Source organism: Dromiciops gliroides, chromosome 5 (genome assembly GCF_019393635.1).
Source record: "Dromiciops gliroides isolate mDroGli1 chromosome 5, mDroGli1.pri, whole genome shotgun sequence".
NCBI classification, from domain to species: domain Eukaryota; kingdom Metazoa; phylum Chordata; class Mammalia; order Microbiotheria; family Microbiotheriidae; genus Dromiciops; species Dromiciops gliroides.
Window position 1 is genome coordinate 22836539 of NC_057865.1, and position 16072 is coordinate 22852610.

Consider the following 16072-nt stretch of genomic DNA (forward strand, 5'->3'; position numbering starts at 1 on the left):
TGCTGCAAAACGTAAACTCTGCCTTGAAATCCATCAAAAATGTTATGTTGATGACATCTTGTATCAAGGAGGGAGGTATCACATCACTGCACAACAGAGAAGTGGTCAGAGGATTTGATCTAAGAGTAAGAAAAATTGCAAGCTACGAACAAGCCTGTGAAAGAAGGTTCCAAATCAATAACAACATGAGGAGTGCACATCCAAGCCCACAGCCTGCACCTTATCAAAGACAACGAGACAGGAAGAGCCAATGGGGGAGGGCTTGGGCAGGTGGGCACACTGGGCGTCACCGATGGGGCTGGGCACCGGCCCAACCATTTGGGGAAGTGACCTGGAGTTAGGTAGTTCAAGGGACCAAACGCTCCTTATCCTAAGAACCCAACACACCCAAATATCAACAGCAACACTTTCAGGACAGTGAAGAATTACAAACGAGACACCGACTCATGGAGGAAATCATGGATCTAAGCGGAGGATTCCTGTGCTGTGAAACACGGTGACTGGGATTAGGACAGAGACACGAAGAGATGCAGTGACGACAGCCGTGGGCAGCCAGACCACACACCTTAGAAGCAAAGGCTGCACGATCACGGAGCATAAACAAGGTCTGAAACAAGAGGTGGGAAAAGACGCTCTCATCCCAGCCGGGGCAGAGATGGGAGATTGCTTTCTATGTGTGTACTGACCAGTTAGGCTGATTTGTTATTTTGCTATGTGATGGCTCTGGGAGGGGGAGGGATATGGGGAGAAATGATGGTGATATAAAAAAGGTATTAAAAAAAAATAAAATAAAACCCTTTTCTGGGTGTGAGGACAGAGGGCCTGGAATTTCCCCAAAGCCTTTTTGGGGGGCTAAAATTTGGGACAATATCTGCAGATAATGCAGAGTAATTCTTGTTTTTTACTCACAATCCCTTTACAAACCTGGAATAGTTGGAAAGAACACTTGATATGCAGCTGAGAGAGCTAGGGTCAAGTCACTAGGACGATTCCTTACAGAAAAGGACCATGACACATAGATGACCCAGCAGGGAGCTTGGTAAAAGCAGCAGCCCAAAGACCACTATTAAGGATCATCTGCCAAACTCCTAGAACAGTTTAATTCCATAGACATTTTGTACTTGCCTTTCTCCTACAGAATAGTTTCCTTACAGTAATTACAAGTCAACATTACCTATAATTCTTTGTGTGTGTGCACGTGCAGGCAATGAGGGTTAAGTGACTTGCCCAAGGTCACACAGCTAGTCAGTGTCAAATGTCTGAGGCAGCGGCAGCTAGATGGCGCAGTGGATAGAGCACCGGCCCTGGAGTCAGGAGGACCTGAGTTCAAATCTGGCCTCAGACACTTAACACTTACTAGCTGTGTGACCCTGGGCAAGTCACTTAACCCCAATTGCCTTACTAAAAAAACAAAAATAAATGTCTGAGGCAGGATTTGAACTCAAGTCCTCCTGAGTCCTGCACCACCTGGCTGCCCCGTGCCTACAGTTCTTAAATAACAAAAATATGTACTAGCTTATCCTACTGGAACCCTAAGTGGCTCCATGGAGATAATGCTTTCCATAGGAGTCAGAAGACCTGAACCCAAATCCAGCCTCAGAAAGTTACTGGCTGTGTGACCCTGGGCAAGTCATTTAATTTCTGTTTGTCTTAATCCACTGGAGAAGGAAATGACAAACCACTCCAGTATCTCTGCCAGGAAAACCCCATGGACAGTGTGGTCCACAGGGTCACAAAGAGTCTGACATGACTGAATGACCACCACCAACAAAAACTGGCTGGGTCCCTGGCACCTAGCTTTCAGACTTACGCATAATACACACTTAATGTTGATGAAATGGATTACAAACTGGTAAACTCATATGTATTTTAACAATTGTGGAATCATGAATAAAGCTAGCATACTTGTGGGAAGCTTCTAATCTTAATCATCAAAACATAATCCAGGTTACCAGAGTGATCTTACCAAAACACAACTTTTTATTTCTTTTAACCAATAAAATTACATTTCCCCCAATTCTTAGAATGGAGACTGGCAATAAAATCTGACGGGAAAACCGAAGAACTCCCCATGGGCTTGGCTCTACTGTCAATTCTGTAAGGTCTCCACTGGCGGCCATGCGTGAGGCACAAATGTCTTGGCAAGCTCCTCTGCTGGGCTCAGAGACAGAGCCTTCAAAGCCCTCTGTTGGGGGCAGCTAGGTGGCGCAGTGGATAAAGCACCGGCCCTGGATTCAGGAGTACCTGAGTTCAAATCTGGCCTCAGACACTTACTAGCTGTGTGACCCTGGGCAGGTCACTTAGCCCCCATTGCCCCGCAAAAAAACAAAAAAAAACAAAAAACAAAGCCCTCTGTCCCGGTCACACTGTGGCAAAAGCGATACAGGTGAGTCAGGAGATGGCAAGAGAGCACCTGCTCAAGCAAGGGGGGCTGGAAGTCCACTGTCGGGTCCCGATGGTCACAAATGGAAGTAGACGAAGCACAGGAAGACGGGTACGGGGTGGTCAGAGAACATGCCAACGATGAGGCAGTGACTGCAGAGGGAGGTCAGGCCCGGCTCAAGGTGTGGTGAAACTTGTTCATGTCTCTCGGCCTCCCAGGCTTGACTGCTCCTGTCATTCCTGCGCTAGAAAGTCTCTGACACCGCCCAGAGGAATACACAGCGCTCGGCCTTCCAACGATCGGCCGTGCGGAATTGTTAGAGACGCACTCCCTTTCCCTTTGTCATGGTCTAGACCAGTGATTTTTACTGAGCGGAGGGAACTTGGGCGGAGGTCCCCTGTACCGACAGCGAGCAACTTGTCTGAGGCACTGAGGAATCATGAGCCCTGTTCATGGCTGGGGGGGCCCACCTTCTACCCCCTACCCCACCCAATCTCTCTTCTTGATTGCTGTGAGCTCCCACGGACTCACACCGTATACTCTTCTGTGTCTTCCCCAAAGGGCCCAACATACCGCCATGTCCATAATGAATGCCCAACAAACATTTGTTTGAGATGTAAAAAAAATCAAACAAGTAGCATAACTGTGATCCCACCAAGAAAGGCGGGATGAGGACACTGGTCATGGGAGGAAGAGCAGAAACAAATGAAAGGGAGCACGCTGGATCCTTGCAACAATAAAACCTGACTGAACCCTACTCTAGACAAGTTCTTTGAGCCTTAAAATAATCAGCTCCCTAGAACCAAAGAATGTTATGCTGAACATTCAGCTTAGGTTATTTTGCTACATTTCTCCCATAAATAAATTCTGATTTGATGGGGATTCAGAACCTATGTGTGACTTCTTAGTCCCTGATTCTGTCTTAGACAGAACTGCTGCTCCATCTGTAACGTGTCAAATTCATCTCTAGTTTCTTATAATATGCTTTGCAGTTATCTTATTTCATGACAATTTGGCTTAGTAGAATGCAAGACACAGCAAGCTGGAAATAACCCCTCCAAAGAGGAAGCCAGGGGTGGAATGGCAGGGTGTGGAGGGAGGTGGAGAACCCAGCCTGGGTTCATGTCCTGTCTCTGATCTGTTTTGCTGCATGACCCCATACAAGTCCCTTCATCTTAAATCCAAGACCAGATGAGACACGATAGTTATCACATCACACACCAACAGGCAAGCACGACTTCCATATTGCTGACATTTCCTATTCACTCACTAAGGGACTTTTTATAGGCAATATAGCCCAACAAATGTAATCATGATGTATCAGCATGGAGTGAGGGCTGTTCTTTAGGGTGGTGATGATGTCTAACGTTTATATAGTGCTTACAATCTGTAAAGCACTGAGTCCCTTACAAATGTAATCTCATTTGAGCCTCACATCAACCCTGGGAGGTAAATGTTATTATTATCCTCACTTTACAGATGAGAAAACTAAGGCAGAAGTTAAGTGACTTGCCCAGGGTCACACAGCTACTAAGTGTTTGAGGTTAGATTTGAACATAGGTCCTCTTAATTCCAGGCCCAGGACTCTACCCACTGTGTCACCTACCTGCCCCATTAGGAAATGTCATTCTAGACAATAAATAGAATCTATGCTGTAGGGATCTTGGTATTAAAAATCAGTTATTACTGGTGTATTTTTCAGAATTAACAAAATGGAGGAGAAAAATTGAGGCTATCTCACAAAGAATTTCAAGATCCTGGAAATAGCTCCTATGAAGCAAGAATGAACAAATGGGCCTTCAGAAGATTACTATAGTAGGCCTGTGGAGGACACAGTGGAAGCAGAAGACTGATTAGGAAACTATTTCAATAGTTCAGGCAAGAGCTGCTAAGGGCTTCATGGCGAGTGGGGCTTGTTCAAGTGTAGAGGAGAGGTTCTCCCAGGTCCTGGCAGCCAATGTGGAGGGGCACAGGAGCGGAGATGGTCTGGGGCAGGGGTAGGCTGCCATGGGAATGATGAATCAGAGGGAGAGGAGGGGAGGAGCTTCTAATCAGAAGCCATGTAAGCTGACGGAGAACTGGAAGGAAATGACATTCCCTGAGGCTGACTGGGAACTGAAGAGAATGAGAAATGGGGGAGGGAAGGCTAAGGTGTTTGAGGGTCATTAACACACATGATGAGAAGGTAAAAAGGATTCCTGGAGCAGAGGACAGCAAAAGGAGCAGCCTTCAAGGTAGCAGAGGTGATGAGAGGGACCCCCGGAGAAGCGGATGAGTGTGACCAAGGAGGGCCCTCAGAGGGCAGGAGAAGGCGCCTCCCCCGCAGACTGTGGACTCCACCCAGCTCCTGGGCTCGGGCATTCCACGGTTATGGGAGAGTGAAGGGTTGTTGCTGTGCTCTAGCAGCACAGAAGGCAGTAATCAGGAGGTCTCCGGGCTCAGGGATGGAGAGTGTCCTTAGGAATAACAGACTGGGGCAGGCACGGGGTGTAAGCAAGGGCCCCCCAGAGGAACAAACAGATTCTGCCTCTGGCACTCCTGGTGTGCATGGCCTCGGCCACTTCACTTCCACTCCTGCTTGGACTTTACTTTCCCCAATGGAGACCCCCATCCAGCTCGACATCCATGATCACCAGGACCCAGGCACTTGGGATGATGCGGAACTAAGGCCTTGCTGTGTTTGGGGGTTGGTGCCGACATTCCCTCCACTGGTGGTAGTAGGCTCCAGGGTAGGGAGAGCCACGGAGTCACAGCTATGACGAACGGAGGAGAAACAGGTGCGACGCTAGGAGGGTGCTGTGATGCTGGCTGAACAAGTCTGGGGCTCTTCTGCTCTCCCTGCCTCATGACCTAAGAAACCACCGCCAATGCTGTTCTTGCAGGGATTTCCTATGCTGACAAACTCCTTTGAAGAAGCCAGGGTGGAGCACTGATGATTTGGGCCTCTGATGTGACCACAAAAACAGTAGCTTAGGACATCCCCTGTTGAGAGGGTCCACTTCACTTGCTCGTAGTTGAGTGTTTGTCACTTCCAGCACCTTTCAAACTTCTTCATGCCAGCCCTGGCGAGTAGTCTGTAAGCTTCTGGATCCACAGGCACTGGAGATAATGCTGAGATAAGAAGACAGGAAATCCTGACCAAGTCACTACGAGATGAGTGGAGAAGACGATGGGCTTGGTCATGAGATTTTCTCTACTACTTTTCTGTCCCAGTCTTCATGGTGATTATTTGCTAAGACACTTCAATACCACAAGCTGAGCGAACAAAGTAAGCCACGAAATTGTTTCTTGTTGCCACCAGGGCACAGTAAAAGCAACTCTCTGACGGTCACAAGGAGAGAACCTGGAACTTGTCTGTCCAGTGAACCACCATCTCTTCATGTACAAGAAGAATGTCAACATGGAGAGGCTGGCATTTCTCTAGGAGCACAGCGATTCGCTGACAAAAATGGGACGTCAAATCTAGCACCAAGTAAACTACTGTTCACAAAACATTTAAGAACTGCGGGGAAAGCATTGATTCTTTTAAATTCCCTTAAAGCTCAACAGCCAATATATTAACTATTCTGAGGACTGGGGTTCAAGGATGGTCTGCGGGGAGTAGTAAAGAAGCATTTGCTAAACAATTCTCAAGTCAGATATTTAATTTGTTTAAGAAGCAGTGCTTTGAAAAGTGCCTGTATGAACTAATGCAGAATGAAGTAGATCCAAGAAAACAATACAAACAGCAATAATGATATAAACTTAAGGCGTCCCCCCTCACCTCTGGTTGCGGGTGAGGTGTGGACTTATATCAAATGAATACAAAAGGCAGAAACTAAAATGGGAAGAAAGGCACTGAATTATTCTGTCATGGGGTGATATGCACACTGCCAAAGGAAATACACTTCTCAAAACCTGAAGTTTTGCTTAGGCAGGTGAGGGATGTTTGTGTTACTGTTCCCAAACATGATTAGAAATTCAATTTTAGCTCATACCAAGGCAGTGGATTTACGGCACAGGCTTTCTTTCACGTCTAACTAGCCAAAGCCTCATCTGTGTTGTGAAGGACAATCTCCAAGAGTGAATCAGCTTTCAGTGATCACTCAGTTTTGTTACCACATTCTGAAAACGATTCTCTTGGCCAAAACTCTTCTTCACACCATACTATGGCAAGATTCTTTAAGATAAGATGGCACTCAAGATATGGCACCAAAGTGGAGCTTTTCAAAGCACCAAAATCGACTTCATTTTTGAAAATCAACATTGTGTAAAATGAACCCCCTCCAAAAGTAGCGGCAGCTAAAATGAATAATGTTTTAAAGGTTACAAAGTGCTTTCTGTGAAGTAATACTACAACATTTTCTCTATTTAACAGGTAAAGAAACTGAGGCTTTGAGAAACAGCATGCCCTATCTGTGGCCACAAGGCTAATAAAAGGGGTGGGTGGGTGTTTTGGAACAAAGGTCATCATACCACACCACTCCTCATTTAATGAAATAGGAAAATTATAGACAATTGGAAAGATACTCATGATTTTTATACTACATATCCTTTTCAAGGGATAAAAGGAATTTAAAAGGACAGACTGCAAGATTCAAACTCTAACCCCTTCTAAAACAAATTTAATTGTTTGAAAGAGGTGTAACAAATCACCTGGGAGATGCTCGACTTTAGAGGACCTCAGTAAAAAGCATATATATATATGTTCTTAGCTGCAAAAGGCAGATGGTCACTCACCTATGTAGACCCTCTTGCTGTATCTCTGCATCAGCAATAATACAAACACGTGCAGTGGAATAAGGTTTATAATAAACACATAACCGCCCCATGCAGAGACCTAGGAGGAAAAACATGTTAAAATGAGATGACTGTACATTTCACTAAAACACTGGAAAATTCTCCGTTAATTTCCTGATGGTCTAACCAAGTAACAGATTATTTTGAAATACTTGAAATGTGAATATTCCACTGGAAAGGAGGATAAGCAGCTTTTAATCACCTATAAGTTTTGCTGATGGCCCATATAGTCACCCAGAATACAAATCCAAGGAATTTTTCTTTAGTCATTAGAGAACTTAGATTATGATCCATAGGTAATTTGCTTACAGGTACATACTTGAAGGGATAAAAAGAAGGCAATTATTTTCACTTAGGATGAAAGCATATGTAAGCTGCTTAAAAAAAAAACTCACCGAAAAACCTTGATTTGCTTTTCATTTCATGGCAAATAATTGAGAAGAATACAACAGTGTTTTAGAATGCTGTGATCTACCAATCACTTGGTCAAAGAAAGGACTGTTGAGAGCTGCAAAGTGCACCAAGACAGCCCAGAAAAACATCAGAAGGCAAGATCCTAGTTTGAGACTGGTCTTCTCTACCACTTCAACCTTGACTACCAGGGAGACAAACCAGTCTAAATGAACCATGGATGTACTTTCAAACACACAATTTTACTACATTCCTATAGGTACAAGAAAAGGAGCAATGTATGCCAAGCAGAGGTCCAGCCAAAACTCCTTTAATGGAGAGATAAGAAAAACTTGTAACAATCTGAATGAGAATCAAGTGTTCCCCTCATCTTAATTTCACAAATTATGTGGTTAACATATTCTTTGTACACAGATAAAATGGTCAACCTTTCCTCAAGCTGTCAAACTAGAAATGTGTAGTTACAATTTATTACAGGTACCACAGGATGTAAGTACCTCATTATCGGTAAACTGATAATGCCTCAATTAAAACCCCTAAAAACCAAGACAAGGTAGAACTACAGAACACCCAAGTCTGATCTGATCAGGAGGTGAGCATCTTTGTGCCCTGTGAGCTTTTGGTCTTTGGAGGGGCCATCTTGATACCAGACGACCCACTACAAGGATCCATCCTCGCCTCCTCTTCACTCAGCCACCACCCGAGTCTGACCCACCCCCGTCCTCTGCATGGATAACTGCAAATGCTTCCTGACTTCCCAGGCTGCCCCCCAATCCATCCTGCACAGAGCTGTCTAATGGAGATTCTCTGTAACTCCCCTGTTTAAGAGGCTCTGGTGGGCCCTTCTTTTTTGCCTCTGTGGCTTTAAAGTCCCTCACAATTAAGCTCTCCTGGCTAAGCGTACAGTCCTCTCAGCCTTCTTCATGCTCTCACCAAACTGCTGACACATTGGCCCCATGAGTGGCCTTCTTCTGGGTCTATGCATGAGGTAACATACCCTTCACCCCCATGTCAGAATCAACAGGGTCTTTAAACACTTAGCTCAAGTGCTACCACCCACAAGAGGCCTAGACTAGTGCTCCTTGTCGCTGGTGTCCTTTCCCCTTACTCTGCAGAGCCTTTACAGGGACACATTGTGTATTCTGAGCTCCTTGGGGTCCGGAGCTGCTGTCATTTCTGTCTAGCTGATGAATGAGTCCTGATTTTGCTGAGGGTTGAGTTCAGCAAACACAATTAAAGAAAGAAGTGAATGAATGAGTAAATAAACAGGTGGAAGAATAAATAAATAAATGAATAAACAAACAAATAAATGTTAGAACAGGCCTTGGAAACAATTCTTGCAGCTTCCCTTGGCACTGGAGGGACTAGAGGCGCCATGAAGTCCCTTCTATATCTAGGTGGCTCATGTTGCCTGTTGCCTGTACTTTCTGCCCCGGCGTTTTTAAAGTCCTTTTTGGACAGTGAGCATCGCTGTGCTAGCTCTAATTAAGTGAACTTCATTTCTGTTTCTCTGAAGTCACAGTTTGATAATCCAACCATAAGGAAGTGATCTCCCAGACAAGTTATTCATTTCTCCTTTGTCTTCGGAAACCCCTGCTCTTGAACGACAGCTATGATTAAAAAACAAAACAAAAAAGCAATGCCTCTGCCCTATCTTCTTCTGTTCATTGTCTGAGACTCGACAGTGCATAAGAGAGCTTGCTCCATTTCTTCTGCAGTATCATTTGCTTGGATGTTAAGGCCCCCAAGGGGAGTAGCACACACCCTGAGAAGTATCCAGCATTCCAGCCTTGTGCCCCACTAAGATGAAAGACACCCCTCTTTTCCATTTCCATTGCTGGCTGAGTTAACTAGTGTAGAGCTGCCAGGCAGCAGCTTTACCCGATCAAGGGCCCAGGATCCCCTCCCATAGCTGCCCCCTGCCCCAGTGGCCCACGGCTTTCTTTCCTTTTCCACCTCTGCTCCAGTCTTCATCTCCTGCTACAGCCTGGAGTCCCCTTAGGCCTCTTCAGACTCCGGGCACTCTAATTTGACCATTTAATAAACTGTGGGTGGGGGCAGCTAGGTGGCGCAGTGGATAGAGCACCGGCCCTGGAATCAGGAGTACCTGAGTTCAAATCCAGCCTCAGACACTTAACACTTACTAGCTGTGTGACCCTGGGCAAGTCACTTAACCCCAATTGCCTCACTAAAAAAACAAAAAACAAACAAACAAAAAACCAAAACCAAACCAAACCAAACCAAAAAAACATTCATCCCCTTTCACACTCTCTTCTAGAAGGGGAGACCAGTTTAAATTTCTGTGGTCCTGATCAATTACCTGATACTTTACATCCACAAATTCTCCATCTCTGCAGTGAGTTCCCAATAATGCAACCCCTGTGCTTATTCATACTGGGTAGAGAGAGAGCTCCCTTAAATCTTCTTGCTGGAGGTTCTTGGACAAAGGGCAGTGGCCCAAGTCCCACTTGTTTGCCATCAACACTTGGCATTTGCTTTCTTTAGGCTTTACGTGTGCTTTTAGGGATACAAGGAGACCTCCACTTTGTCTCCCCTTGATAGAAGGCAGGAAGTGTTCCCTTTCTTTCTGGGTGCCCCCTGAGCTGAACACTGCATAGCCCATAGTTTATCATAAATGCTCAATGACTGGTTGATTAAGGAAAAACCAAGTACTTATTTGATATGCCACAGTTGTCTACATGTGCTGAGAACAAAACTTTCCCCTTAGAACCTATTTGGGAGAAAATTTCATGTGAATAAAAGAACAGATATAAGAATGATTAAAAAAAACCACAACCCACCTTTAATTCTTAAAAAAACACAAAAAAACCAGTTCATGTCACAAGCAAAATGTCACCAATTCCTCACATAAGAAGATGCCTGTTTCATCTGCTAAAAAGATCAGACTCCATATTTAAATCCAAGTAATGTCTTACCATATAGAAGTAGGATAAGCAGCAGCATATTGTCCAAGAAACTGACCCAGTTTTTACAGATTTCACCTAAAACAAACAAATAACAGTTAATTCAAACTGGAACACAAGAAGAAGGGAATCAATCAATAGCATTTATGAAGGCACAGAAGACACAAATGCAAAGAATGAAGCAATTTCTACACTCGAGTAAAGGAGGGATTAGTAAAAAGTATAGTTGTAAATTTCCCCTATTCCCACAGGTGGGAAAAAGTGTCAGCCTTTCACTGTAGGAGACATGGCTTACCTAACACAACAATGCCGCTGATGCCCTGTGAGCACTGTGGAGGTCACACACTGCAAGGTATAAACCAAGGCAGCGGGATCATCCGATTTCCAAAATGCCACAGAACACTTCTCTTTGACATGTGGATTTTGATATTTCAAACAAGCCTTTCCCCTCCTTTTAGGACTTCACTTCAACCACTACTGTGTTAAATCATTTTGAGATTTTTTTTTTCTGAGGCAATGAGGGGTTAAGTGACTTGCCCAGGGTCACACAGCTTGTAAGGGTCAAGTATCTGAGGCTGGATTTGAACTCAGGTCCTCCTGAATCCAGGGCCGGTGCTTTATCCACTGTGCCACCTAGCTGCCCCTCATTTTGATAAATGAATGTCAGATGAAGCACAAACCTGGGAAGTCAAAGAAACTTGATCACACGGCACAATGTGTGTATTAACAAATGTCCGATGAATATCAAGCAACAAGCACTTAAGCACCTACTGTGAACTAGGCAATGAGCTAGCATGAAACAATCTCTATTTTCAAGGACTCTTCGTGACCCCATTTGGGGTTTTCTTGGCAAAGACACTGGAGGGGTTTGCCATTTCCTTCTCCAGCTCATTTCACAGATGAGGAAACTGACTTGGACAGGGTCACATAGCCAGTGTCGGAGGCAGGACTTGAAATCAGGAACTCCTGGCTCCAGGCCTCACGTTCTATCCATTAGGGACCTTGCTGGCCCTCAAGGACCATACATTACAACATACACAGTCTCTCTTGTACCAATATCATTCTTCAGTTACACAAAGATTATTTTCTATGTTTCAGGAACAAATCTGTTACAGAAGTTTCTCATGTTGTTTGTCCTTCGTTCTTGAAAAGGACCATGACATCAGGAGGTGATGTCATGACTTGCAGAGAATTGGATTTAAGTGAGGGAGGGCTGTGCAAGGTCACCAACCTCACTCTCTCCTCCAGAGCCATCTGGGTCCAGTGGCAAGACAGACATTGGGAAGACTGGATATGGCCCCACATGTTTAAGGCAATTGGGGTTAAGTGACTTGTCCAGGGTCACACAGCTAGTAAGTGTCTGAAATGAGATTTTAACTCAGGTCCTCCCAACTTCAGGGCCAGTGCTTTATCCACTGCACCACCTAGCTGCCCCAAACAGAAGTTGCTATACCACAAGAAAATGACAAACTTTGTAGAGAAAGTAGACTGTCTATACAGTAGATAATTCTGAGTGTGAGAGATAGAACATATGATTAATACTTCTATATTAATGCTAGTTATAAGCAATAACATTTCTTCAGGCTGTTGAAGGAATTTCAGCTAATTTTTTTTTTCTAAGCAAATCCCCTCCCCTCCCCCTCCCCATCAAAGCAATCACATCCAGAGAGAATGCTTACAGTCATCTGTACAAGTCACACTGCAACACTTTTTCTAGAAAAGAGATACGTGAAATCATAGGCTCTCAGTCACTAAGTAACATACATTTGAGGGGGCAGCTAGGTGGCGCAGTGGATAAAACACCAGCCCTGGATTCAGGAAGACCTGAGTTCAAACCCAGTCTCAGACACTTGACACTTACTAGCTGTGTGACCCTGGGCAAGTCACTTAACCCTCATTGCCCCACAAACCAAAACCAAAATACATGTGTAAAGGTTTTCCATTAGGATGATCATAACTAAAAGATACTTCCAGCAAATCTAGAGGTGAAGAAACTAAGGCGGTTTGGCCTGTAAGAGATGGGGAGGGAGTGGGGGTTGGGACACGGACAGGTCCAAGTGGAAAGGGTTCCCATTCAGAAGAGGAAAGACAGTGGCAAGAGAGCTGGACTGGGAGCCAGGCCTCAGCTTCGTGGGCCTAGATGATGTCAGCGCTTCCCTTCAGCTGTGCTCCTATGAGCTTATTCTGCTTGGACACGAAAGGTGCCAGACAAAAGCCACCTGGGCCGCACTGGGCAATGGCGGGTTCCCCTCTCAACAGAGGTCATCTCCAAAAGGCCAAGGGACCACTTGCTGAGGCTCCTGAAGGGCCTGTCAATCAGACTGGATTCGAACTGTGAGATTTAAAATTGGATATTAGATCATAAATCTCCCCTACTTAACCTTTCCCTTAATTTATCTTCCAGACTAGTAAATGGAAGAAGCTTTTGGTTTTCTAGATAGAGCCTTTATTGTATGGTAGTCACAAGGTGATGTTGATTAGAAGGATAGGAAAGTAGAAATACAATACAAATCGTCTTAAGTCTAGGCTTAGTCTATATTCCGTATAAAACTCACCAAAACCCAAGGCCACTTTTGGGGAGAGAGACCGAGTCAAGCGTGTGCTGTTAACCGAGAGCCGGGCCGAGTCAAACTCCAGTCCGCGTCTGTCTGTGCAGCGCAGCCAGGAGACCAGCGGAGCAGGAAAAAGCCCCCATTTCCGTTCTCTCCTTGCCATTTAAGCTCGCACCCCGGAAGTCAGAAGTCTAGTGCTCAGCAGGCAATGCTGTTGGTCTCCTCCCCAAAAGGGTGGTCCTAAAAAAACCCCAAAACTGGCGTCTCTCCATTATCTAACCGAATGTTAAAACTTTTTACCACATTCCCCCCTTTTGTTCCTCAAGAAACAAAATATTTCCTTGACGGAACAGTAAAAAGAATATAATAACTATTGCTAACTAATAATATGTGAACAACAATGTAGAAAAGGAAGAGAGGAAAGTTTTGTCCAGAGGGGCGATTTTTTTTTTTGTCCTCATGAACCGACGCTTTGACATTAGTCTTGCAAAGGGAGAGCCTCTGCAGAGAGTACATGTTACAGATAGTGTATATTATAACAGAAAGGAGATAGTAAAAAACTAACAAAACATATAAAGTCTCTGAGTTCTCTTGTCTTCTTGAAGTGGTAAGATGTCATCAGGAGGAAACTGGATTCTGGTCTGGAAAACTGGATTCTGGACTCTGGTCTGGAAAGCTGGATTCTCTTCTTTAACTGTTTGAATTGCTGTATTTTTACTAAACCTTAGCATAGCATTGTCAATGATCAAATTAATAAATTCCATCACAGTCCCTCCTTTATATCCTTAGACTTCTAATAGAGGGTTGAGGTAGTTATGCAATCTGTAACACTTTTTACCACCATACTGTCTTTGGTGAAATTAATGAGATTTCAGAAGTATGGAAACTTATCATTTCAGAGACTAATTTGCTGTGAACTCTGATGCAGGCCCTGGAGAGAATATATGTGCAACAAAAGGAGAGACAGGTATACGTAAGTCCATGGTTTGCTTATGATGGTGACTATGTAGAGCACAATTACTAGGCACAGTCCAGTATTCATCCTCTCTCCCTCCTAATTTAACTGAACTTATTTATCTTTTTATCTCACTCAGTTGAACTCACCTGTGGCCTAGCACAATCACTGGCTGTCTCAGAACCATGAGATATGGTATGATAACCTTTCCATAACATTTTCAGGTGTCATGAACACATACTAAATTTGACTTTGATCCAGACAGAGCGTCTCTAAGGACTGTCTGTAACACCTCAATTTCTACTAAAGCTCTACTGTCACGACTTGTACCAATGTGGAGAAGATGGAGTCCTTAGAGCTATGTCATCGGAGACCGAGTTTTGGCCAGTCCTACCATGATGGAAAAAGGCTCCCAGGCCAAGAGCTCACAATGGAATGTTACCAATGTGGCTGGTTTTGGAGAAGTTCATCACAAGGCTGGTGTGTGTACTACCCAGGTAGCCAAGTCCCGTCCATGAGGTGGAGATGAGCTGCATCTCTCCCAGGAACGTCAAGAAGGTAGGTGGGTAGCCCTCAGGCTGACCACACCAGGAGTCTGTAAGTGACAAACATCAGACAGGACCAGGTGTCCAGGGGCTCACTAGAAAGCCCTAGGCAACAGAAAAGTGGCTGTACACCGTTTGCTAAGAATTCTCTGTTCTCTACCCATAAATGTTGTCGTTCAGTCCATGGACACAAACTCCTGGGAGTGTATGACAGCAAATAAATTTGTCAAAAACAACTCCCCCCTTACTGAACTGTGAACCCAAAGAGGCAATGACCCACTGCCCATCTGAAGGACAGAAGACAGCTCAGATGCTGTGCCAGCACACAAGCCTGCCCTCCACAACTGGCTGGCCCCTCTAGGGGTCTGGCTAAAGGGGCAACTCAAAGGTTCTAACACTAAGTGCCAATGTAGGGTCCTGCACACTTTGAAAAATGGGTACAATGAGGATTGTTTTCACCATAAAATAATGAACCTATAGAGAGAGCTTTAAAATGTCCAAAGCAATTCCAGTATTTTCCCCATTTTACAAAGGAGGAAATGGCCATGATTTTGAACTCAAAGATGAGGGTTCTTTCTAATACACCAGGACTGATGCTACTGATAAAGAGAAGTGGTTGCTTGGGAGGGGTGGGGGGTCCTGATCTGTAATCACCCTCTTCCCACGTGATCCCAGTGCTGGGATGGCCAGGGGGTTCAGGGCCCAGCTGTAGCCTGTCTTTGGGGGAGGCTGAGGCTGCTGGGTCAGGTCCAAGCAGCACTGAGAGGGGGAGGCAGGAGGCAGGAGGAGAGGAGGGCCCTGCCTCAGGGTGGGAAAACTAGCCCAGTGGTCTGGCTGAAGCCTCTGCACCAAGCATGGCTGGCACTGGGCCTGTGGTGGCCCCTGCATTTTCAGGCAGTAACAGAATAAGGGGAAAGAAAGGAAACAGCAGTCACTGCACACTGCCGGCAACAAGAGCTGGCCTACGATTATTCTTCAACTCTTCATGTTCCTTTCTGCTTCCAAGTCTGGAAGGTGTGTGCTCAAATATCTCCTCGGACATTTATCACCCGTGATGGTGGTCAGAGAGGGGGTGGCAAAGAGCCATTCCTGGAGTTCGGAAGACCTGAGTGCAAAGCTGGAGTCAGACTGTTACAAGCTGTGTGACCCAGGACAAATCAGTTCACCTCTGTCTGCCTCCATTTCCTCATCTGTAAAATGGGGACAATAACAGCACTTTCTATCCTTCTATCTACAGATATACAAATACTTATTCCCTCCTCCTTATGGTCCAGTTATTCCCCTGGGGCAGCCAGGTGGGGTGCTGGACAGGGCACTGGCCTTGGAGTCAGGAGGACCTGAGTTCAAATCTGGCCTCAGACAGTTGAGACTAGCTGTGTGACCCTGGGCAAGTCATTTAACCCCGAGAGCCTCATATCTCTAGGACCGTCATCCTGATGTGTATCTTGCCACTGGCTCTGAAGGATAGAGTGAGGCTGGTGATCCTGCACAGTTCCCCCGCACTTCAATCCAATTCACTGCAA

General features: G+C 45.2%; 1 protein-coding gene across 1 annotated transcript in view; it reads right to left on the reverse strand.

Moving 5' to 3' along the window:
- STT3B (STT3 oligosaccharyltransferase complex catalytic subunit B) overlaps positions 1 to 16072 on the reverse strand; it is a 91251-nt gene that overhangs the window by 26238 nt on the left and 48941 nt on the right. Inside the window, exons 4-5 of the mRNA XM_043966272.1 lie at positions 10510 to 10575; positions 7103 to 7202 (exon numbers count right to left, since the gene is read on the reverse strand). Coding sequence (XP_043822207.1) covers positions 7103 to 7202; positions 10510 to 10575 — 166 coding nt within the window. The remainder of the gene's footprint in view (positions 1 to 7102; positions 7203 to 10509; positions 10576 to 16072) is intronic.